Below are 23375 nucleotides of genomic sequence, written 5' to 3' on the forward strand. Positions count from 1 at the left end.
AGGCTTACTCCCCACCATTCTGCTTAATAGTGTTGACTGCCTGACGACTTCATTAAAATATAATTAGCTGGAATAAACTGAGACAAGCAATATTATGGAACAGTGGTCTATTGATTACATAGATATGTTGCGCCTACATATGCCCATATTTGGGCTATACTACGTGTATGAGGTGTCGCTGATAAGCAAAAGACAATGGGGATCTCCACGGTGGTAATGTCTTTGGGAGAAATAGAAAGTGATACAGCGGAACAGAGAGCGAGGTGGGCGTGGAGCACGTGTGTGTGCTTCCTCCTCTCTGATTGGACTAAAGACGCTCCAGGGCTCTGGTCGGCTCCTCATCACACAGCCGCTCAGACTGATGCCGTTCACTCCAATGTAAACTACTACTACTGTCTACTGTAGCTGATTGAACTAGGGTTGGTGTTTCTGTGGAGGATTCGCTCTGCCGTGAGAAGAATTTATCGATCTCAAGACACAGAAGTATTCCATTCAGGTGAGACTTATTTTCTCAATGTGAGTATTTGCAGGCCAATAATAAATATTAATCAATAATCGTCTTCTTCTAATGAAAAGACTGCTGTTCTGGCAAACAGGAACGTTTTTTCTATCTCATTTGTATTTAATGAATAAGTAGTCCCTTTTTGTTAGACTCTGAAACGTTGTTGACCAGATTGCCTAAACCAGTGTTTTTCAATTTGTGGTTCGCGGACCAATAGTGGTACGTTAGGGTCCTGCAGTGCTGTGGGATTGCATTCTTGAATGAGACACATTAAGATTCATATTAAAAATAATATGTATAATTTAAAATATATATATTGAAAATGTTCTTCAGTTAATATAGTATTACGGCTTGTTATTGTAAAAAAAATAGTGTAGTATTGTATTGTTTACAATGCCATACAATGTATAACATTGTATTGATTCACATTGATGTATTTTGTTCATTTGTGTTTGATAGGGTTATGGTTTGACTTTATCTTCTCACTGTCTCCCGCTGGCATACTTTGCTCAGCCACTGCATGTGTATTCTTTTTTTTTTAGTATTTGCATGGTCTGCGATAGGTCTTGATGACAATATAGGGAAACACCTCAAGTCAAAGGCTGGGGACCTCTGGCCTCAATCACTTGATAGGTGGATTCTACTTTATCGATGGTTGATTGATACTCTGGCTAGGTGAGAGTTACTGTTCTTTAGAATAACATACTGACAGCGTTACAGCCACGTAGAACTGCGCCGTTCATTAATTCTTGTTTTTCCAATACTATGTTTAAGTGAGAAAATTGTCGCCCAGTCACGTATAAATTACTGAAACTGACTTTGAATATAGACTAATTCACGCTATTGATGACACTATTAAAGAATGTAACATAGCAATATCAAATATTTATAAATATGATAAACCCAGGAACCCAGGTTGAGGTCTGATCTAAACAATCACAAGACTCGCTCTGCAACCTCCCCCGCATGGAATGAATCAGTACTTAGTTTCTCATTTGACTTCCTTTTTATTTTAATCAGGCAGGAAAATGACTCATGTCACATGCTTTGTATCTATCTTTGGCGGTTGTATAGCTATTTTCATATCTCTCTTTATTCCATTAGGAAATACCATCTCTACTATATCCCTCCAGGAGGCCAGCATGCCCCAGACTCCGCCCCTCTCTGGCCTGCAGGGGGCTGGTCGGGTCAAACGCTCCCAGACCACAGGGGACCAAGACTACCCAAGCCACTGTTACCATACCAACCAGCAGGATCACCCCAGCCTCTGTTACCATGACACTCAGCTGGTGTCCGGGACGCTAGATGCCCTCATCCAGCGACTGGTCCCAACGCTCGATTACTACCCTGACGTGAGTCTGTTGACCCTTAACCAAGCTGCTTTCAACTCACTACCCACAGTCAACAATATACATCCTGAACTGACCATCTCTAACCACAATCAACCATATCTACCCTAACCAACCATAACCATCATATCTACTCTTAACCAACACACCTGTCATTTTCAGAGGACGTACATCTTCACCTTCCTACTCAGCTCCCGGCTCTTCGTCCCTCCCGACCAGCTCATGGTCACCGTCTGCCGGCTGGCTTTGGAGCCGCGACACGATGACCCCCAGGCTGACCAGGTACAAAACCCCCCTGCTATCAGGGCCCCAACAGGCCTTTGCGGAATTACCTTGGCTTTCCATGTTATAAGATTACAGTCAGGTTAGTCATAGAACATACTCATGGAACAGATTGGTATGTATGAGGGAGTGACAAAAGACACTCACCAAACTGTTAATCTGTGTGGATGTTATATCTCTTGCCTCAATACCTGGGTGTAATGAAAGAAGTATGATTATCGTTACTGATTTCATTGTAGATGAGGATCATGGAGCTTGCTCCCAAAATGGTGCAGCTGCTGAGGGAGTGGGCAAGCAGCTTCCCTCACGACTTCCGGGATGAGAGGCTGATAAGCAGCCTAAAGGACCTCACCCAGCGCCTGGCCGCCGTAGACCAGGTCTGAACCCTGAGCCTAACCCAGTAACAAAGACCACAAACACCCAGACCCCAATACCCAGACCAGGAACACTAACCCACTAACAACAACAAACACTAATCCACCCAGCCGTCTTAGATACTGTGCACTATGTCAGCAGCTAGCTAAAATACTGTACTCTACATTATCAGCTAGATAGCTAAGTTACTGTACTCCACATTAGCAGTTAGCAGTCCACCTCTGCTTCCTGGATTCTTCTGTGTTGAGTGCCAGACCGCACACGATGAATCAAGGCCGTGGCATTGATGTCACCATGCCTAATCAAACCAAAGCAGCAGAAGGGAACCAAAGCGGCCTCAGCTCCGTACTTGTTGCTTATATAGGATCAACGAGGCTCCCAAGCCCCCCAAACCACGCCACACATCTCCCAATGTACCCCACACCCCATCCCTTTCAGAACCCCCTGGTTCAAAAGCCATTCTGGAGTAAGGTGGCGAGCTCCAGAGAATGCGCCAAAGGAAACAGAACATGAATTTGGAACACACACACACACACACACACACACACACACACACACACACACACACACACACACACACACACACACACACACACACACACAAGCTCCCTAAATGAAAGGGTCTATTCCTGGCTGCTGTATGGAATAGAGGACAGTCCCTTTACCTCTGGGTGGGTGGTGTACTCTGGGAGCCAGGGAGGGGCCCCTGGAGGAGTCCCTTTACCTCTGGGTGGGTGGTGTACCCTGGGAGCCAGGGAGGGGCCCCTGGAGGAGTCCCTTTACCTCTGGGTGGGTGGTGTACCCTGGGAGCCAGGGAGGGCACCTGGAAAAGCCGTTTATCTCTGGATGGGTGGTGTTGCGTAGAGCTTCACCCTGTCCGATCTATGCTGTTCTTCAGTTTAACCAAAACAAAGTGCAGAACGTTGCAGGCCGTCTGTATTATTTCTACTTGGAGTTCACGTTAGTTCAAGGATCTTGTGAACTCACAAGATGAGATGAGGTTCATGAGGATCTTTTAAACTGTTGGGAATTCGAACCCGTTCAACATTACATTAAGAGGGGTAGGGATGTAAGGTTTAGGAGTGGTAGAGTTAGGAGGGTTAGGGTAAGGGGTTAGAGTTAGGAGGGTTAGAGTTAGGAGGGTTAGGGTCAGGGGTTAGAGTAAGGAGGGTTAGGGTCAGGGGTTAGTGGTTAGAGTTAGGAGGATTAGGGTCAGGGGTGAGAGTAAGGAGGGTTAGGGTCAGGGGTTAGGGGTTAGAGTTAGGAGGGTTAGGGTCAGGAGCTTTTGACGAAATGGGGGTTAGAGTTAGGATTAAGGTTGCAGATGGTAATGAATGGTCGTACCCGCTCTAGGTCTACAGGAAGGCGTTGGGACAGATCCTCCAGGATGTGATGCAGAGCGTGGCGGTGCAGAGCCGGTACCAGGAGGTCCTGCTGAGGGTCAGGAGCGTGACAGCCGAATGCCGGAGGGTGATGGAGACAAAGTCCCGGGCCCAGAGGGACCTGATGTCCGTCTGCAGCGACCCCTTCACTCTGGCTCAGCAGCTCACGCACATCGAGCTGGTGAGGACCATCCCTAGCTCTGACCTCTAACCCTAACCCCTAGTCCTAACCCCAAGCACTAATCCTAACCCTAACCCTAATCCCAAATCCCAACCCTTACACAGACCCTTATCCCAAGACCCCCTAGGTCCTTAAGGTCCTGTGTCTCTATTAACTTTCTTATCCCTACTAAATTGTAATAGGTAGCGCTCCGTGAAGACACATGCGGTTAGGACGGGGCTAATAGCAGGAGTGGAATCAATGCTCATGTTGCTATTCAATTAGCTGGTTTGTGTTTTCTCTTCAGGAGAGACTGAGTTACATTGGCCCAGAGGAATTCATTCAGGCATTGGATCAGAAACCACAGCTGGACAGCAACCAGGTAAACACATATGCAAACACACACACACACACACACACACACACACACACACACACTGTGGTGTATGTTTCCTCTGCTAAATGAAAGACGAATCGATGGAATTAGTTGAAGAGTAATCAACACAAAAGACCAGACATCCTCCATACTGGGAAGAGCAGGGTGTCCCAACCACCAACCATGAGTGGTTGTTAAACAATTTGTATGTGCTGTGCCATCAGCGATGTTTGTTGAATTTTCTGTTATAAGTTATGTGCTAACCAGATGTTTGTTTGGGTTATTGTAGCCAAGCAATCTTGGAGCGTACGTGGAGTGGTTCAACAGACTCAGCTACCTGGTGGCTACAGATATCTGCTTGGTAAATAACCTTCATCTTATCTTGTAGTAAATAAACCGGGAAAACGAATGATGATACTGCTCCAGTTGAAGCAGTGTGTTAAAGGGATACTTCACCGATGGAGATATGAAGGTTATATGAAGTCAATAATTCTATGTATTATAAATGTGCAAAAACATTGAAATTGGTTCATCCTAGCCTGAGAAAAGGCAGAAAGTGTCTCTCTTGCTCAAAAGTAAGAAAGCCTTCAACTACCACAGTGCATTGCGCTCGCTGCACCGCCCTCCCGTTTCCGTTTGGAGGGGGAAGGATCCATGGTCCTAGCGCGAGTGGTAGCATGAGAAAACTTTGTGTAAACATATCCCCGTGATACGTTGACTAGTTTAGACTTCTGCCCTCATTTTTTCAAATGCATCATTTGTATATTGCTGTACAGCATAAAAACCTTTGTTACAGTAACTCAGCATATCAAGTATTTGTACTCAACCTTTTCTCCCCAGTTGAAATGAGGGTTTATCTTTTACAGTAGGCCTACTATGGTATAATAGCACTTGGGTTAGTAAACAAATCACAACAACCAACATGAATTTGAAGTTTTCTTCATTAAAAATATGAGAACTATTTACGAAAATAAAACGTGTAGGGTGCGTTTGCTAGAGTGAAAATAGTCACAGCTCATCTTGAGCATCTACTGTCTCCTGGTAGCCACAGTACTGCCCATCTTGTAGAGTAATGTAATGTAGCCTATGCTCTGCCAAAAGATCGGCTACTTTCGGATAACTACATTGTCACGTTCCCCGGGACTCAAAACTATTGTAGCCAATGTATTAGTAAAAAAACAAACACTATGCTCAGACGTCTGTTTCTCTCGGCGGGCTTTGGCTGGCGTTTCCAGTTCACTTTCTGGGTCCGGAAATATGTATCCAATACCAAACTGTTCCGATGAGGCGTAATGGTGCGTTCACATCGCTGGAAATTATGAGGAAAACATTTTCACGACGTCGGAAAGTTTGCGTGAACGACACCTCATGACGCTGTTATGATTCTACTTCCGTTCGGCAACTCGGGCCAAATTTTGGTAACAGAGCAGTTGGTGACGTATGGTTTACTAGGCGGAACATGAACATTTTACTCAATATAAAATAATCAACCATCATATCACATACTTTACTATTGATTGACATTGTAACGTCTGTTGGCATGACTTTGCTCAGTTTTAAACGTTGTGTACTGGTAAACCAGCTCTAGATAAGGGGAAGTGTTGCCTTCCATACAGTGGCAATACTGTATGTGCTTCTCATAACTAAAAGCAAAAGGATAGTAGGTGATGGGCATCAAGGAAATAAAGGCATGCAAACTTGAAACTGCTACTACTAAGTTCTGTTTAGTTCGGACCTGCTGTGAAGAAATTTTAGATTCCCAACCGGCTGTTTCCCAAGTACACATTGAACAGTCGCTGTCGAGAACACACGTAAGTGTGAGCGTCATCACTGGCGAGTCGTCTCGTTATCTCCAGGGGTAACACGCCTGGAGATAACGAGACGGCCCCGTCCTCACCAGATTCAGCCATTTATTCTAGAAGAAACTGGCATTGCTGAAATTCGCTGCAGCACAGGGACTCTGTGTTAGTGTCTATAGGCGAACAGAGCAAACCGGCGCGCTCCGGCTCCTCGTCCTCGGGAACAGGCAAGGCTTGTTCAGCTGCAGCCGCAGCAGCCTCCTCCTCTAGTTGTGTCAATTCTTCCTGGCTGTATTCTGGCTCGTACTAATAGCCCTGAACGTCCAAAATCCAAAAATAGATTTTCGAAATCCACTTTGGCTGTTTCACATTGCAAATTTGTTCTCGCTGTGAAGAAACATGGCGCACATTGTGTTCACATCTCGTATGCGAGCTCCCGCCCCCCCTCAATCCTTATTGGTGGGCTCACAAATTTGCGGAACCAGTGGTTTGTAGTCCTCGGCCCTTCTAGAAGGCAAGCAAAGTTTTACTGAGATGACGTCAAACGCGTCATTTGATGTCATTGGGAGAAAATTAGATCAGGAAAGCTGGGCCAAGGGAAGACTGGGTTAGACTGAGGGATTTTTTATTTTGTTATATTACAATAGTTTTATTTTAATTTTATAATGATAGAATGCCGGTTTTGAATGGGTATGGTAATGGGTAGCATCCCTTTAAGTCGAGTTATGCTAGGTGGCTCGCTAGTAACTAGCTATTATTTGTTTTGTTCTGCAGGCTGTGAAGAGGAAGACCAGAGCCAGGGTGACAGAGTTTTTCATTGATGTGGCGAGAGAATGCCTCAACATCGGGAACTTTAATTCCCTCATGGCCATCCTCTGTAAGACACTTTTATTATTCTTATTGTTCTTATTGTTATTGTGCTGTTGTTATGAGGTTGACTGGGTCGGGTGGAGTGTGTTTTTGTGTGTGTGTGTGTGTGTGTGTGTGTTTGTGTGTGTGTGTGTGTGTGTGTGTGTGTGTGTTTGTGTGTGTGTATTTATTCATCCCAAATATATATATATATATATATATATATATATATAGAGAGAGAGAGAGAGAGAGCTCCTCTTTCCCTTCAGCAACTAGCAAATGGGAGCAGATCATGTGTTAATTATATATTGTCCTACTCCTAAAACTCATGTTAAATACTATACAGACATATCAATATAAATATAAAAGTGATTGTGCATGAGTGCACTTGTAACTCGTCAGCATGTCGGAATGACCCAGTAAACAGACATGTTTTTCTTTCAGCTGGGATGACCATGGGTTCTGTGTCTCGGTTGAAAAAGACCTGGGGGAAAGTGAAGAACGCCTCTTTTAATATCCTTGAGGTGGGTCCTGTCTGGTTCTCACAGTAGAATGGTTAGAATATTATTATTAATAGTTCATTATTATTTTCCACCTTCATTGTTTTCTGTTCTTCATAGAGAGTAACATTCAGGTCTCTTTTAACCTTTAGAAATGGTTAAAGAAATGGCAGTCTTCTTTTTTGTTCTCCTATTTAAATATTCATTATAGTATTTAATTACTAATTTCTGTCACTCTCCCCAGCACCAGATGGATCCTTCCAGTAACTTCTCTAACTACAGAAGATCACTGCAAGGCGCTCTGCAGAGGTCCCTGAGTGCCACCAGCCCCAGAGAGAAGGTGAGGAACCACAGCCTCGCTCTGAACAGGGCCTGAGGTCTCCAGCTTTACCCGCAGCCCAGGGACCCGGGAGGCTGTGGGAAATGGTCTTATGCAAAACACATTATCCTCTCTGTGTGCCATGACAAATGCCGCTGCCTAGGTTAGTGTTGGGTTAGCTTCAAAGCTCGTGTGAGCTAACTAATCTAATGGAAGTTGGCCAGCAGAGATTATTGCCAGAATAGGGGCATTGGTGGCTAGCAGACTTAGCTCTCTGGGGCATGGTGGCTTTGACGACAACTACAATAATAATAATATAATCATTATAGTAATTATGATAATAGAAAGTGTTTCTGAGAAGGTCTTCTCTTCTTGAAAGACCTCAGGAAGGTTTACACTTTTCATCTTGAAATGGCTGGCCATGGAAAATGCTGCATTCTGCTCTGCACACACAGCGGGGAAATACATAAAAGGTGATATTCAGATGGCTACACATATTCGGTGGCTACAAGTGGTGGATACAGGAAGTATCACGTGCAAGCTTAATTCAGTGGGGCATGCACCGGTGACAGTATTCTGAGACGGGCAGTTCAGTAGGGGAACCTTTGCCTATCATAAACCAAAGAAACATACTTTTTTGTTTGCTGAGCCATGGGGTGTCCATGGGGTTGGAAAGGTGCATACACTAGGCGTCGTAATCTCTGAAATAATTGAGAAGGGTGTGGGCATAAGCACACACATGTGGGACATACATAAGCATGTGCATGAACAGTACACTGAACGGTTACTATCTGGGTGAATGATAGGTAGAAGCGAGCTATGTAGTTCAGTAACTTAGCTGTTGCTCTTACGACGACAACATCCCTTTTATAATTTCAGTAAAAACATTTATTTCTCTCTCTCTCTCTCTCTCTCTCTCTCTCTCTCTCTCTCCAGGTTGTCATTCCATTCTTCAGCTTGTTGATTAAGGACCTATACTTCCTCAACCAGAGTTCTCCCAGTTGCCTGGCCAATGGACATGTCAACTTCACGGTATGGTCCCTTAGCCAATCAGGGCGCTTCGTCTCCGCTGTGCAATGTGGCCTACGTCCCCTGTGGTCATGGTTATAACAACAAAATTAGGAAGTTGTCTTATTCTCAGCTGTGTGTACATGGCTGTAGTATTACTTAGTATTAGCATGTGTTAGTAATATTATAAGTTAATATGTGTTAGTATGAGTAAGTATAAGAAAGAATGTGTTAATATTAGTATCGGTTAGTATTAGTTAGTATTTCTCTGTAATGTAGAAGCTCCAAGAGCTGTTGAGGCAGCTTGTGAAGGTGATGTTATTAGCCAGTATCCGTTTTTAACTTATCCACTCTGGGACCTAGTTTCATTAAAGTGTGTTTTCAGGCACCGAAAACGCCGGATCCGTCTAGACGGTCGGCCCAAACACACAAGACTTATGCGTTTTCACCAAAAAATCGGTTCTGTGTGGACAGGGCCTTAGTACTACTATTAGTATAGGTTGTATTTTGTCTTTACTGCAGAAGCTCAACAGCTTGGCTGGGAGTGGTGATGTTAGTATTTTATATTTACCATTTTCTCCCTCCTGCAGAAGCTACAGGAAGTGTCGCGGCAGCTCCGGGAGGTGATGCGGTGGCAGGAGGTGCAGAGTCCATTCCAGATGAACTGCCGGATCCAGACGTTCCTGCTCACCACACCTGTCCTTAACGAGGATGGTAGGTCCATTATATTCACTCAACCCAACCAGCAGCCAATCAAAAGACATCGTCTTAATGTCTGCCGGTTAGGAGCCAACCCTTGGCTGCTTTTAACAATGGTTCCAATGTGTGTGTGTGTGTGTGTGTGTGTGTGTCAGTGTGTGTGTGTTTATGTATTTGTGTTTAAGTGTGTGTGTGTCTTTGTGTGTATTGGGGTGTATTAATGTGTGTTGGTCGATATGCACATGTGTGTATATTAATGTGTGTGTGTTTATCTGTGAATATTAGCACTGTACCTTGCCTCCTATGAGAGTGAACGACCAGAGAACAACACAGAGAAGCACAGATGGCAAACCCTCAGGTACACACACACATTAACCTCATTATTCACTCGCACACACACACACACACACACACACACACACACACACACACACACACACACACACACACACACACACACACACACACACACACACACACACCAGCATGCTTTGCTAATTGAGGTGTGTTCTCCTTTCAGGTCTTCTTTACTGAACAGGCTCTGAACTCCCAGTGCCAACACCAAACCCCCTCCCCTCTCAAGGAGCCCATCCTTATCTGGGCCCTTTTCTGAAGACCCCAGCCAGTGGCGTCCTGGCCATCAGGCATACCGGGACCAATCCCAGCCGCCGCATCGGTCGGCCGGGGGACTGTCTCTGGGAGTCATTTGGGCTGCACATGACAGTGGGCTAAGTTAGTTAATGTGCATTAACATTCTAGACTAATGCAAGGTAGTGCATCAGAGGGGTGGCCAACGAAAGCCATCGACAAGAAAATGTCAAAAGGATAGATTTTGAAATAATTCAAAAAAAAAGGAAGCAGGCTTTACTAGCACAGTGCCCTTCTAAGGAGTGGCGGATAATCAAGGCTGCGTCTCTTTCCCGGCACACCACTAACCACAACAATAGCCAACGCTGCAGTTAAGTTTATTTGTCCTGCTGAGTGTAGAGGTTAGCTGCTACCTGACTTTAGCCCCATCTTTCCTAAAGTAAAATCAAATGTTTCTATATTTCTAAATGTTGTTGTTGTTGTACATTTTAGAAACAAAGTAGTGTGCTGTAATCTATTATGTTTACTATGTAAAATGATGCTTATTATTTATTATTGCAGTCTGGTTGTCACTGTTTGCAGTGAATTACTGTTGTTGCATCGCATTTAATTTGTGCTCAGTAGGCTACATTACATCACATAAAAATATTTTTAAATATCGAAACACTATAGCCTCTTAGCTTAATCCGGGAACACAGCTAACTAGGTCATACACAAATGTTGTGACTTGTTTTATTTTCAAATAGGTTTATACATTTTGTTGCTACTTTTACCAGAATAGAGCATTCATTTTATAACGTTTTTATTGTGTCGGCCTTAGGGTTAATAAATGAAATTGTGTGAGCGTGACTTCTCGTTTATTCTTGCAACCCCAAATGGAACCCAGATCTGTGGCGCCACCACGTGGGTGACTTGGGTAATGACAGTATGCAGCGAAAAACATGATGGACCCTTGTCCCTAAACCCCACTGAACATCGAACATCGTGGGCTATTACTAACTTTCACTAGCTTTTTATTAATTGGTGAAATCAAATGCCGAAGATAAGGCAGACAAGACCGATTCCCCTAGAATATAGTGAATACAGAATACAGGCCCATCTGCAGAAGCCTCTCCGGGCCGTGGTATTGGACAGCTGCCATCCCACTCGGTTCAATGGAATACGCTGCGGGCCAACTGAACTTTACTGGGAAAACCGATACGTATTTCATCAGTAGCCTACAGTAGTCAACATCACTGCAGTCGACCTGTCACCGACCGGGGTGTCTTTACACACATGTTGAGGTAGACAGCTTGTCTTGGTGTTGAGAGAGAGAGAGAGAGAGAGAGAGAGAGAGAGAGAGAGAGAGAGAGAGAGAGAGAGAGAGAGAGAGAGAGAGAGAGAGAGAGAGAGAGAGAGAGAGAGAGAGAGAGAGAGAGAGAGAGAGAGAGAGAGAGAGAGAGAGAGAGAGAGAGAGAGAGAGAGAGAGAGAGAGAGAGAGAGAGAGAGAGAGAATCCTTTCGTATTATTTTTTCCTTCCTTTAAAGTTTCGACACGCAAATGAGGGCTTTGTTGCGTTCTAGTTTGTGTCAACATTGGATTGAGATTACCTCCTACCAAGTTAGTGGTGAGTATGGACTCTCTTTACGAGGATGGACAGCAAGTTACTCGGTGCATGATCCGAGTCACTTCATGTTTGCTCCACCTCCATCATTATGTGTAACTGTAATAATGACGTTGTCCTGGTTGTATTTCTACACCTCATATCATGTGGATCAGTGAGTGTGTTGTTTATATTTCCACGAGGAATTCCATGAATGACGTAGCTAGTGTAGGCCTAAGAGTTGGCGGTAGACATGCTGTTCAACAAACACATGATTGTTCTCCACATTTATTGTAAAACCACCACATTACATGCAGCGATCATATAAATGAAGGCTACTATCGCTTTTGTTTTTATTTTTGAGTGGAGTTATATCAACATTTTATAAGTATGAGTAATCATTGCATTTTATGTATGTATGTAATTGTATTTCAAATTCATGCAGCATTTCAGATAGGAATTGCTGTTATCTCTAAATGGGGTAAATGTTCTGTAACCCAATACTTCCTTCCTAAATAATGAATGAAGAATACAATCATTGACCATCACTAAGTGGTTTTCTCTCTCTCTCTCTCTCTCTCTCTCTCTCTCTCTCTCTCTCTCTCTCTCTCTCTCTCTCTCTCTCTCTCTCTCTCTCTCTCTCTCTCTCTCTCTCTCTCGCTCTCTCTCTCCAGACAGATGAGGCATTGCGTCGACACGATGGGAAACGGTTCCATGAAGTCCAGGTGTTTCAAACCAACTCAAAGCTCCCCCTCCTCCGTCCAGGAGGAGCGGGCACCGCAGGAGGTCCTGCAGGAGGTCCATGAGGTGCTGAGGAGGCGGGTGGAGGAGATGGAGAAGGAAAACTGCAAGAAGGAGGAGGAGCTGGGTGCCAAAAGTCAACACATCGCGTCGCTCCAGGAGCAGCTGGCCAATCAGACTCAAGCTCTGGCCGAACTCCGAGAAGAGCTGCAGAGCAAGAGTCTCCAGATCGCCAAGCTCCAGGAGCTGATCCCCCCCCAAGGGGACTCTGGGGACCCCAGCCCAGGGACCCCGGGCTCTCGGACCTCTCGGGGCTCCTCTCTCAGAGCCAAAAACAGCAGGCGCTCCAAGGACACCGTCAACCGGCGCAGAGGAGCCAAGGCGGGGGTGTCAGCAGAGCCCACCTCCAGGACCTACGACTCCAGCAGCCTCCCAAAGTTCTCCTTTGAGGAGGCCCGTGTGCCCAAGGACGCCAGGTGACATTGTGTGACATGGGGATCTCTGACTGTAATTTTTAACTACTGCTAGTATTCCGGGGGAGGGCACAAGTCTAGTCTAGTGTCTAGTAGTCTAGTTCTGGGTTCAAACCCCAATGTCTACAATCTACTTGTAACAGCAGGGGTGGTGAACAGGACACACATCGTCCCTGTTTATGCTGTTGTCATAACAGTCATGGCTGGATGGGTTACATAGCTTTAAGGAACAGGCATCTCAGAGTCCTACCTAAGGGGAGAACTGTTCTGTTGTGAATTCTAGAATAAGAATGAGGGACTGTTCTTTAAAATAAGAATAAGGGAAACATGATCATAAAACTAAGAAAGCTAATCTTAAGAAAGAATAGAATAGTATTAAAGTGTAAAGTTGGCTTCAGTGTTTTGGAGCTTCAGTCCAAGAAAAGGTTTGGAACTCTCAATATATGTCACAAACTGCTCAAATTCCTCCTAACTCAGCCCCTGACTTGGAGTTGGGAAAAATCAGAACATAAGAACAAGACAATTGATGTAAATTATAATCATCCGTCATATTAGTTATAGTTTTGGGCTCCAAATCTGCGGTATGCTTGTTTGGATCGGTTTAGATAGGATTGAGGTTAAATGAATTATGTAATTGGCTGGGGTTATGGATCATTGTATAGCCCAGGGAGTGCTTTGCTTAGTAGAACTGTTAGCTTGCTGCTATTTCACTACTGGATCAAAATAAATATGACGAATGTTTTAAGTTGAGACTTTACCGCACACTGAGGAGCGATGCTGGGCTGTTTCAGATAGTATGTTTCCACTCTCATATTCCCCTTAGTAACTCCTTATGTGTGAAAGGAATGATTAGTCCAATGTGACCCCTTTAATGCTTGGGTTAAGGTTAGGTTTGGAGAGTCTACATAGCAAGGTAAACTAGGGGTTAGGGATTGGGGTTAAGGGTTGGGGTTAGGGATTACGGTTAAGGGTTGGGGTTAGGGATAAGGGTTAAGGGTTGGGGTTAAGGATTAAGAATACAAATTTGGGTTTTGGAATAATGGTTTTGGTTAAAGTCAAGCAACTCCTAAAAGGTTTGAGTGGCTCAAGCCCTGATGCGTTGCTGTGCTTCCCAGTGTGAAGAAGCTCCTGATAGAAGCTCTGAATAAGAATGAGTACCTGAAAAGGCTGGAGGTGCAGCAGATCAGAGACATGGTGGAGTGCATGTACCAGAGGAGCTTCCAGCAGGGCGAGTTCGTCCTCCAGCAAGGGCAGCCTGGACATCACCTGTTTGTCCTGGCAGGTAACTCTCCTAAACTACAATACACCTCAGTGTTTGGTTGTCAATATTAGTTTTGATGATATGTTCTATTAAAATATAAACTGGTTGAATAAATCCATGAGCCTAGTGCCAGTTACTGGTGTATGGACTGGTACTAATGGATTGACATGGGGATTCTAAACACATCCAAAAGATCTGATGTACTCATTGTCTCATTGTTTTGTCCTATTTCTACTGTTCATCAGTGTCCCAGATTTGGGTTAGGCAGAGACATTGATTGACCTTGTTGGATGTTTTCAGATGGAAGGCTGGATGTGGTTCAACACAGCAAACTGCTCACGTCAATAGCTGGGTGGACCACCTTCGGTGAATTAGCTATACTGTACAACTGCACCAGGACTGCTTCTGTCATAGGTAAGATACTGTTTAACAATAAAATGCTTATATCTGCTCAAGACCTACGATTTTACTAAGGCCCAATATATACACACACAGAGACACATGCACACACACACACACACGCACGCATGCACGCACGCACGCACACTCAAAACAAAGCAAGCACGCACACTCAGATACACTTTGCCTGTGCAACAACCATGCTTGTCCCCTGACCTGTGTGATCTGGTCATTAAAGAGAAGAGAGTATATTGACCCAGGGTTTAAATAACGTCCCAGTACTGTCCTAATATATTCAACCAAGAAGGTCAGAATGGAGGTCAGTAGAACCTCCCTGTCATCCCAAGCTCTTAGAACACAGGGGGGTTCATGTTTCACTTACTCTCCGGGTCTGTGATTAAAAGATGAAGTGGTAACCACGGTTACAGGGGCATTTGCCAGTCAAGTCCCTTTTATTTGTTTATCACTCATTCAAAGTAACCGTCTCAAAGGGCCTGCTAGTTGAGTAAAGGCAAAGTATCATGGGGCAAAGTAGCATCTGTCCAAGGCTGCTGTCGTACAGCCACAGTGCCAAACTGTAGTCAACAGGTCCCCCTTGACCTTTGACCCCTGTGCTCCGCAGCGATGAGCAGCACGTTGACTTGGGCGCTGGACCGCGAGGTGTTTCAGAACATCATGAGAAGAACAGCTGAGACGCGACACCAACAGTACCGCAACTTCCTGCGGAGGTCCACTTTAAACACTTACCAGCAAGGCCTTATGATGTATAGATTGCAAAATGACAAATAACCACTGACGCCCTCAAGAGATGTAAGAACAGCTGTACATAGTGGGATGATTTGAACAAACATTTAACATATTAATCATCTGTTTTAGCGTTTCCCTATTGGCTAATCTGCCTGAAGACATGCTCAGCAAGATTGTGGACTGTCTTGAAGTGGTAAGTTATCTGAAAAATGTCTTAGTTAGTGGTAAATTCTCCGGTTAATATATGAGTTAGTGGTTAGTTACATGATGAATGTATTTGTTAGTGGTAAATAATCTGGTTAATTATTTCTTTAAACGAGGGGCAATCCTACAATCCTCCTTCACGACTTGGCTTAGATTCATGTAACCTACTTCTGCCAAAGATGTGTCTGGACGCAGGCAGATAATATGCAAGACTGTGTTTTTATATAGCCAGAGAATGAATTTTGGGAGCAGTAAATGTTTGTGTGTGGGTTCCAATTGAAACCATTGGGGATCTCCCAAACAAACAGTGAGAAAGATATGTTGATATTACTCCCATTGCTATTGAAGACAAAGCTATTGTGTCTGAAGAAGTCACAGTTAATGGATGTAAGGTGTCCTCATTGTGCCCATGATGCAACCCTGCAGTAATCTCATAGCATGCACCCTTGATATGTTTGTGTTTACATATGAACTTGATATGTATAAATGAAAATATATGAAAGGTGTTAAGGAAGAAATTGTTAGTGCTACGGCTTTCGAGAACACTCACAAGACCCAGGTTCCACTCTGTCCGGCAGACAGAAAGAAGCGCTGTCCTCTGGGTTGCAAACCCATCCTCTTGTCAAGGGTTTCAGCATCGAACCAGAATGTTGATGGCAGAATGTTGATTAAGTCAGATGAGGTCCAACTGGCTTAAGAAATAATCCTTGTTGGAGAGAAATAGATCTCGCTCTTGCCAGTATTTTTTTTTAACATGAATCGATTTCATCATTGCAAATGATGACATCGATGATGCAGGGTTTAATGATGATGAGATCATTAAACCCTTCCCTTGATACAACTACCCTCTCCTGATGGGGTCTGTGAACCACAATATCCCACTTTTCAATCGACCGATTCTTTCTAGAACTAGTCACCACGAATCAGAAGGCAATCCAACAGATAGCTCTCTCAATAAAGACCTTGGTCTCTACCTGTTCCTCTAAAAGCATTGGTCTAGACCTGGTCTCTACCTAGTTCCTGGTCCATACCTGGTCCTCTAAAGGCATTGGTCTCTACCTGGTCCTGGCCTCTACCTGGTCCTCTGAAGCCCTTGGTCTCTACCTATCTCCACCTAGTCCTGGTTTGTATTTGGTCCTTTAAAGGCCTTGGTCTCTACCTATTATTCCTCTACCTGGAGGTCTTGGGATCTGGAAGTGGGTCCAATGCTTTGTGACTGTAATAGATGAGTGTTTACAGTAGTTCTTACTGTATACACTGTCATCTGTTTCAACGGTGATTATAATCATATTTGAAACATACTCTTCTCAGTCGAGTACAGCTTAATAAGCCTAATAAACAGCATTAAATTGTGAAATTGAAAGTGTTATCGGTGGATTGATATTAGCATGAGTTAATCTGTTTTCTGAGTTGTATTGGGTAGTCTATTATATACTAGTAGTAGTAGAATAGTATAATATAGTGTATCTGTATATCTGTATACCTGTGCCCGACAGGATATTATATAACAAATCGATATCCCCAACAGGAATACTATGACAAAGGAGAGTATGTCATCAGGGAAGGAGAGGAGGGAAGCACGTTCTACATCATCGCTCAGGGAAAGGTACCAAATCCTCAGATAACATTACACATTATGTGTGGATATATGTGTTTTCTGTTATTGTGTAAATATGTGTTGTATGTATGAATAGAAGCACGTGTTGTCAACAAGTTGTTTCTGCTATGTAGGTGAAGGTGACCCAGAGCACCCAGATCCACAAGGAGCCTCAGGTCATCAACTTGCTGCAGAAAGGAGATTACTTTGGGGAGAAAGCCCTCATCAGGTACCTGGAAACACAACATCACCGACACCTCAACGTTTGTCTGAATGTCTTGAACCCTCATCCCGGTGTTGCTGTGGGACTTCATGCTGTGTTTATCTCGTCCCGTAGTGATGACGTCAGATCGGCTAACATCATCGCAGAGGACAACGGCTTGGAGTGTCTTGTGATCGACCGCGAGTAAGTTCCACTCAACGCTAACCCTAACCCTGGTACTACCCATAACCCTGTCTCTGGTTGGTCAGTGAGCGCATGACTTGAGTCTTCATGACCCCCACTGTCTTCCTGTGATCCAGAACGTTCAACCAGACCGTAGGAACGTTTAATGAGCTGCAGAAGTACCTCCAGGGATACGTGGCCACGCTCGACCGCGATGATAAGAAGAGACATGCCAAGTAAGTCTAGACCACTAGAAGATCTATGTATCAGAGTAGAGCTTCCTCAGTAGATACATCCTGGTTGATCTAGACCAGTAACCCATTATCTGGTTGTCCACATTTTCATGGTCAGTGGACCGGTTGGAGAAGGGGTAATATTTCAAAAAAATTGTCAAAAGATTATCAGATTACTCACAAATTCCAGTAGCTATCTGCAAATCTAATGTGTAATCTAATGCAAACATTATTAAAAAAAACAACTCAACAACATTTTTTTGGGCTTCCGGACTCCTTAACATATATATTCTTCTTGCCCACTGCTCTTTTAAAGTTCTATTCAACAGTAGATTCTGTATTGATCTCCTTGCTCTCTCCAGGCGCTCAGTGTCACGTCACCTGAGCAGGTCCATCTCTCCTGACGCCATCCAGCTGGAGGAGAAGCTGACCTCCTTCTCCTCCACGGCTCCATTCGACCACTTGGAGGTCATCACCACACTCGGTGTAGGAGGCTTCGGACGTGTAGAACTGGTAAATACCTTATCCCCTCGTCCTTAACCCCTTACCCTAACCCTAACCCTATAACCCTAGTCCTTTACCCGTTACCCTACACCCTAACCCTAACCCTAAGCCTATAACCCTAACCCTAACCCTAACCCTATTACCCTATTCCGTTACCCCTTACCCTCCCCCTAAGCCTAACCCTATAACCCTAACGCTAACCCTATAACTCTAGTCCTTTACCCTCTAACCCTATAACCCTAACCTTATAACCCTAACCCTAACTCTAGTCCTTAACCCCTTACCCTACCCCCTAACCCTTAATCCTGTAGTGATCCTGCTGGGCTGGATAGAAAGTCAAGTGAGAAAGCCTGCCTCTCAGGGGTCTCCATTTCTTTCTAAAGGTAAGGATCAAGGGAGAGGACATGACCTTTGCCCTCAAGGTCATGAAGAAACAACATATTGTGGGCAACCGACAAGAGGAGCACATTCACTCAGAGAGACGGATCCTTGCAGAGTCTTGCTCCCCCTTCATCGTTAAGTTAGTCTGTCCAGTCGGACCTGCCTGTCTGCCTGTCTGTCTGGACTATCTATCTGTCTGTCTGTATATCCGTCTGCCTCAACAATCTTTCTATCTGTCTGTCTGTTGTGTTGGACGTACGACCTCTCTGGACTACCTGTCTGTCTTGATAGACAAACTACCTGTCTGGACAACGTGTCCGTCTGTCTGTCTGTCTGGATGGATGGACTACTTGTCTGCACTACCTGTCTGTCTGTCTGATTTCAGATATCAGGTTAGATGTTATTATTAGCTCAGGGAGGGGTAGTTTATGGAGGAGGTTATTGGTGATGGGTGGAGGTTATTGGTGATGTGTGGAGGTTATTGGTGATGGGTAGAGGTTATTGGTGATGTGTGGAGGTTATTGGTGATGTGTGGAGGTTATTGGTGATGGGTGGAGGTTATTGGTGATGTGTGGAGGTTATTGGTGATGGGTAGAGGTTATTGGTGATGGGTGGAGGGGATGGGTAATGGGTGGAGGTTATTAGTGATGGGTGTAGGCTATTGGTGATGGGTGGAGGGCAGGGATGGACTGGGACAAAAATTTGGCCCGGGACTTTGGGATGGAGAGGCCTTTAATGAGAACACGGGAATAGTATGTGTAGAATTTTGCCACTGCGTAAAATAATAAAAAACGAGTCTTTACCCGTGGATATGTGCATTGCAAATATGTGTCATGTGCGTGTGGTTAGAATTTGTGAAGATCACGTGCAAATATAGTAATTTAGTCCAATTACAACATATTAGAAATTGCATGTGCCTAGAAAGGTAAAACAAAGGAGAAAAGATTCCAAATAGTGCAAGATAAAAGTATTTTAGTGGAATGAAAAAAGTGGGAGGAAGAAATAGTCATATCTAACAGCATACAACAAAGATGTCACATTGTTTCCCGCTCACTGCTGGATAGGCTACTACTCCGCAGAAATCACAAATCAAGCTTTTTTCAACATTTGCAATGACCAATGAGAAAAATGCCTCTGTCAGAGTCTGGCCAGGTGTATACTGAGTGGCTATGTGACATTTCAGAGTGATAAGTCAAGCCATTGATGAGAAAAAAGAGGACACACAAACAGACGATGCATTTCGAAACACCAACTAACTAACTTCAGAGGGAGGTAAACGGAAGTAAGTGATCCAGCCGTGTGTCAGATTTGACAGGTTGCGGAGCAGTCTAAATTGGGAGGGGCTGTTCGGCCGCTCGCTTTTCCCCCACACACTGTTTTTAAAAGTTATCCCCCCTCTAAATTTACAGTAATATACCGGCCCCGTTTTACCGCCAGGCCAGAGCCCTGTTTCGCGCAGTTTGCAAGGTTTGTATCCAGCAGGCCAGCCCAGAGGGTGATGGGTGGAGGGGATGGGTGATGGTTGGAGAGGATGGGTGATGGGTCGAGAGGATGGGTGATGGGTCGAGGGGATAGGGGTATTTCAGGGTATTGACACGTGACTTTTCTCCAGGCTGTACCGAACGTTCAAGGATAACAAGTATGTTTACATGCTGCTGGAGGCCTGCCTAGGAGGGGAGATATGGAGCCTCCTTAGAGATAGGTGAGCTATCAGATCCCATTCCATTTTGTTATGTTGCACAGTTGATAGAGTGTCTTAACTTTTGTATTTACTGTCTCAGCTTCCTTGAGTCCATAACCTCCATCCCTTGCTGCTCTTCAGAGGGAGTTTCGACGAGACAACGGCCAAGTTCTGCGTGGGTTGTGTGACCGAGGCCTTCCATTATCTCCACCGCTCCGGGGTTATCTACCGCGACCTGAAGCCTGAGAACCTGATGCTGGACGCTGAAGGATACGTCAAACTGGTCAGTATGGGTCCAATAACACAACATTAACACAGGTATAGCCCTTCATCACCGTTACAGCCTAAAGGGGCTTCAGGGGCCCACATTATATGACAACCCATAACCCTGAGCCCTCTAGTGGACTAAGAAAGCCAAGAAGAAAGAAACCTTGAGAAAGAACACAGTAGAGGGAACACTCCTTCCAGGGATGTTAGGAGTGCAATACAAAGAAGTAGACATATAATGGTAGCATAATACAAAAAGAGAGATTACGTTTTTTGAAAGTAATACGTTTGAAATCTAGTGAAGTGTGGGCTAGTTTGATAGTGATGATATTGCTAGTGATAGTGATAGTGAAAGTAGTGATTAAGCTGGTATCCGTCAGATGTGGTGAGCAGGCCTCCAGGCTGTATCCACTTAAAGGACATATCCTCATCTGAAACAGTCTCCTGTGTGTCTTCTTTTTGCACGGCTGTCTCTTCAAGCCAATCCCGCATCCCCTTCACAAGCCTGTCCTGGACTGAACTTGATGGTGTCCTCCGCAGGTGGACTTTGGCTTTGCCAAGAAGATCAAGTCTGGCCAGAGGACGTGGACATTCTGTGGGACGCCGGAGTACGTGGCTCCAGAGGTCATCCTCAACAAAGGCCACAGCTTCAGCGTGGACTTCTGGTCCCTGGGCATCCTGGTGTTTGAGCTACTGATTGGAAGGTTTGGACAGAACCATGAGGTATAGCAGTGGTTGTTGTGTCATTGTTTGACCGCCGAGGGGAGAATCCTGCTTGAAACTTCTGCTCTGAATAAGCAGACTAGAAAATAAAAAGTGCTGGCACACTGATCCAAAAAACCAACACCCAACTTTACAAGGTTGTCTGAAGGTGGCCAATGCTGATTCGACATGTGCCACAATAACTGCCAAAAACCAACTGGTATGACACACTGGCCCAATGTTGCTGTTTGTTAGTGTTTGTTTGGACGGTGAGCAGGAACCATAATGTCTGAAAAATAAATATTGATCTTAGATAATTTGCCAATGCAGCCAATAACGAATAAACTAACCTGGTAGTCAACAACAATAAAAACAACCACAATCACAGATAATCCCAATGTGGGGACCCATATGGTTAATGCTATCTCCAGTTTGTATGCTGTTGTAGTGTGAAGGGGCAATTGGCTTCAGATTGTGTTACTGTTCCACAGTCCACCCTTCTCTGGCAGTGACCAGATGATGACATACACCCTCATCCTCAAAGGCGTCGAGAAGATGGACTTCCCCAGGAAGATCTCCAAGAGACCAGAGGATCTCATCAGAAAGCTCTGCAGGTACCTAATATATAGGGTTATAGACTGTCTATATATAATTTAGGATCTAAAGGCATGGCGTCAGTTGTAATGGTAACAGGTCTCCTCTGTTGTAGAAGGAACCCTGTGGAGCGCCTTGGCAACCTAAAGAATGGTATCATTGATATCAAGAAGCACAGGTAACAGCAAGTGGTTTACCAATGTGATTAAACATGCTCACCGACTAAAGACTTTGGCAACAACATTGAATCAACTTTTTATTCAACTGGGTAATGCTGCCAGAATAATTTATGTAAGGTGCTTTGGACATGAGTTTGGTTTAGGATTAGGGTAGGGTGAGGGTTATGGTTCAGGGTCAGTTTGGTGCTGTGGAGAGCAGAAACACATGTATTTGACTAATATATTATTTATCATGTTATTTTAATCATGCATATGGCATTGCCCGGGTCTCCTTCAAAATATTCTTTATTTCTTGCAATAAATAAAGAAGTTATTAAATAATGAAATACATACATGATTGAATTGACAGTGATGCCTTCTCTCTTTGTCATGTCCGAGGTGGTTCACTGGTTTCAACTGGGAAGGGCTAAAGGGAAGAACATTACCTTCTCCACTCAGACGAGAAGTAAGTAAAGAAAGGGGTAACAGAGCCTCGCACCCTTCCTACAGACACACCCCCTCCTATTATACAAACGCTTCCTCCCTACAGTAACACCCACCATACAGACACACCTCTTCCTATAGACACCCCCTCTTACCATATTGACATGCCCCCTCCCTATAGACACGCTCCCTATTAACCTCACAGACACGCCAACAGACACGCCCTCTCCTTCCAGACAAGCCCCTTCCTACAGACACGCCCCCTCCATATCAACATACCCCCTCCTACCAATCAGACATGGCCCCTCTCTCCATACAGACACGCCCCCTCCATATCAACATACCCCCTCCTACCAATCAGACATGGCCCCTCTCACCATACAGACACGCCCCCTCCATATCAACATACCCCCTCCTACCAATCAGACATGGCCCCTCTCTCCATACAGACACGCCCCCTCCATATCAACATACCCCCTCCTACCAATCAGACATGGCCCCTCTCACCATACAGACACCCCCCCTTCCTTTAGACCCTCTGACAGTGCGGTTGTGTCCCCAGCTGTGTGGCCTGAGCGACCACAGCTACTTCGACAGCTACCCTCCCGACGACAGCATCGCCGCAGATGAACTGTCGGGTTGGGATGCCGACTTCTGAACACCGTTTCGCACCAAGAGTGTGATGGCATGTTGTTCCATGAGCACATCACCATAATAGGATGAGCTGAAGTGGATCGTAGAGCGGAGCACGTTTTCTGTATGGATTCTATTTATTCCACCGCCATTTGCTTTTGAGCTGAAGTTTTCAACTGACCTGTCGCTAAGTCACGCCCC

General features: G+C 44.7%; 2 protein-coding genes across 2 annotated transcripts; both read left to right on the forward strand.

Moving 5' to 3' along the window:
* Positions 1-1644: 1644 nt before the first annotated feature.
* Positions 1645-10396, forward strand: rasgef1ba (RasGEF domain family, member 1Ba; the record flags this gene model as incomplete). The annotated part of the gene is made up of 13 exons (XM_079755186.1): positions 1645-1854; positions 2014-2133; positions 2373-2510; positions 3862-4071; positions 4358-4432; positions 4716-4787; positions 7000-7102; positions 7519-7598; positions 7819-7914; positions 8830-8925; positions 9492-9615; positions 9886-9958; positions 10121-10396. 13 exons carry the CDS (start codon positions 1645-1647, stop codon positions 10143-10145), a joined length of 1422 nt encoding a protein of 473 aa, XP_079611312.1. The 3' UTR covers positions 10146-10396.
* A 2052-nt stretch (positions 10397-12448) lies between these two features.
* prkg2 (protein kinase cGMP-dependent 2) lies at positions 12449-23199 on the forward strand (the record flags this gene model as incomplete). Its single annotated transcript, XM_079744551.1, has 18 exons — positions 12449-12987; positions 14100-14266; positions 14546-14659; positions 15267-15372; positions 15521-15584; positions 17124-17201; positions 17327-17421; positions 17530-17598; positions 17715-17813; positions 18173-18323; positions 18698-18834; positions 20308-20397; positions 20518-20659; positions 21184-21347; positions 21837-21959; positions 22055-22117; positions 22497-22563; positions 23104-23199. The coding sequence occupies 18 exons, from the start codon at positions 12449-12451 to the stop codon at positions 23197-23199; spliced, it is 2364 nt and encodes a 787-aa protein (XP_079600677.1).
* Positions 23200-23375: the final 176 nt, after the last annotated feature.

The sequence above is a fragment of the Pollachius pollachius genome, assembly GCF_949987615.1.
Source record: "Pollachius pollachius genome assembly, chromosome: 1".
Classification (NCBI taxonomy): Eukaryota; Metazoa; Chordata; class Actinopteri; order Gadiformes; family Gadidae; genus Pollachius; species Pollachius pollachius.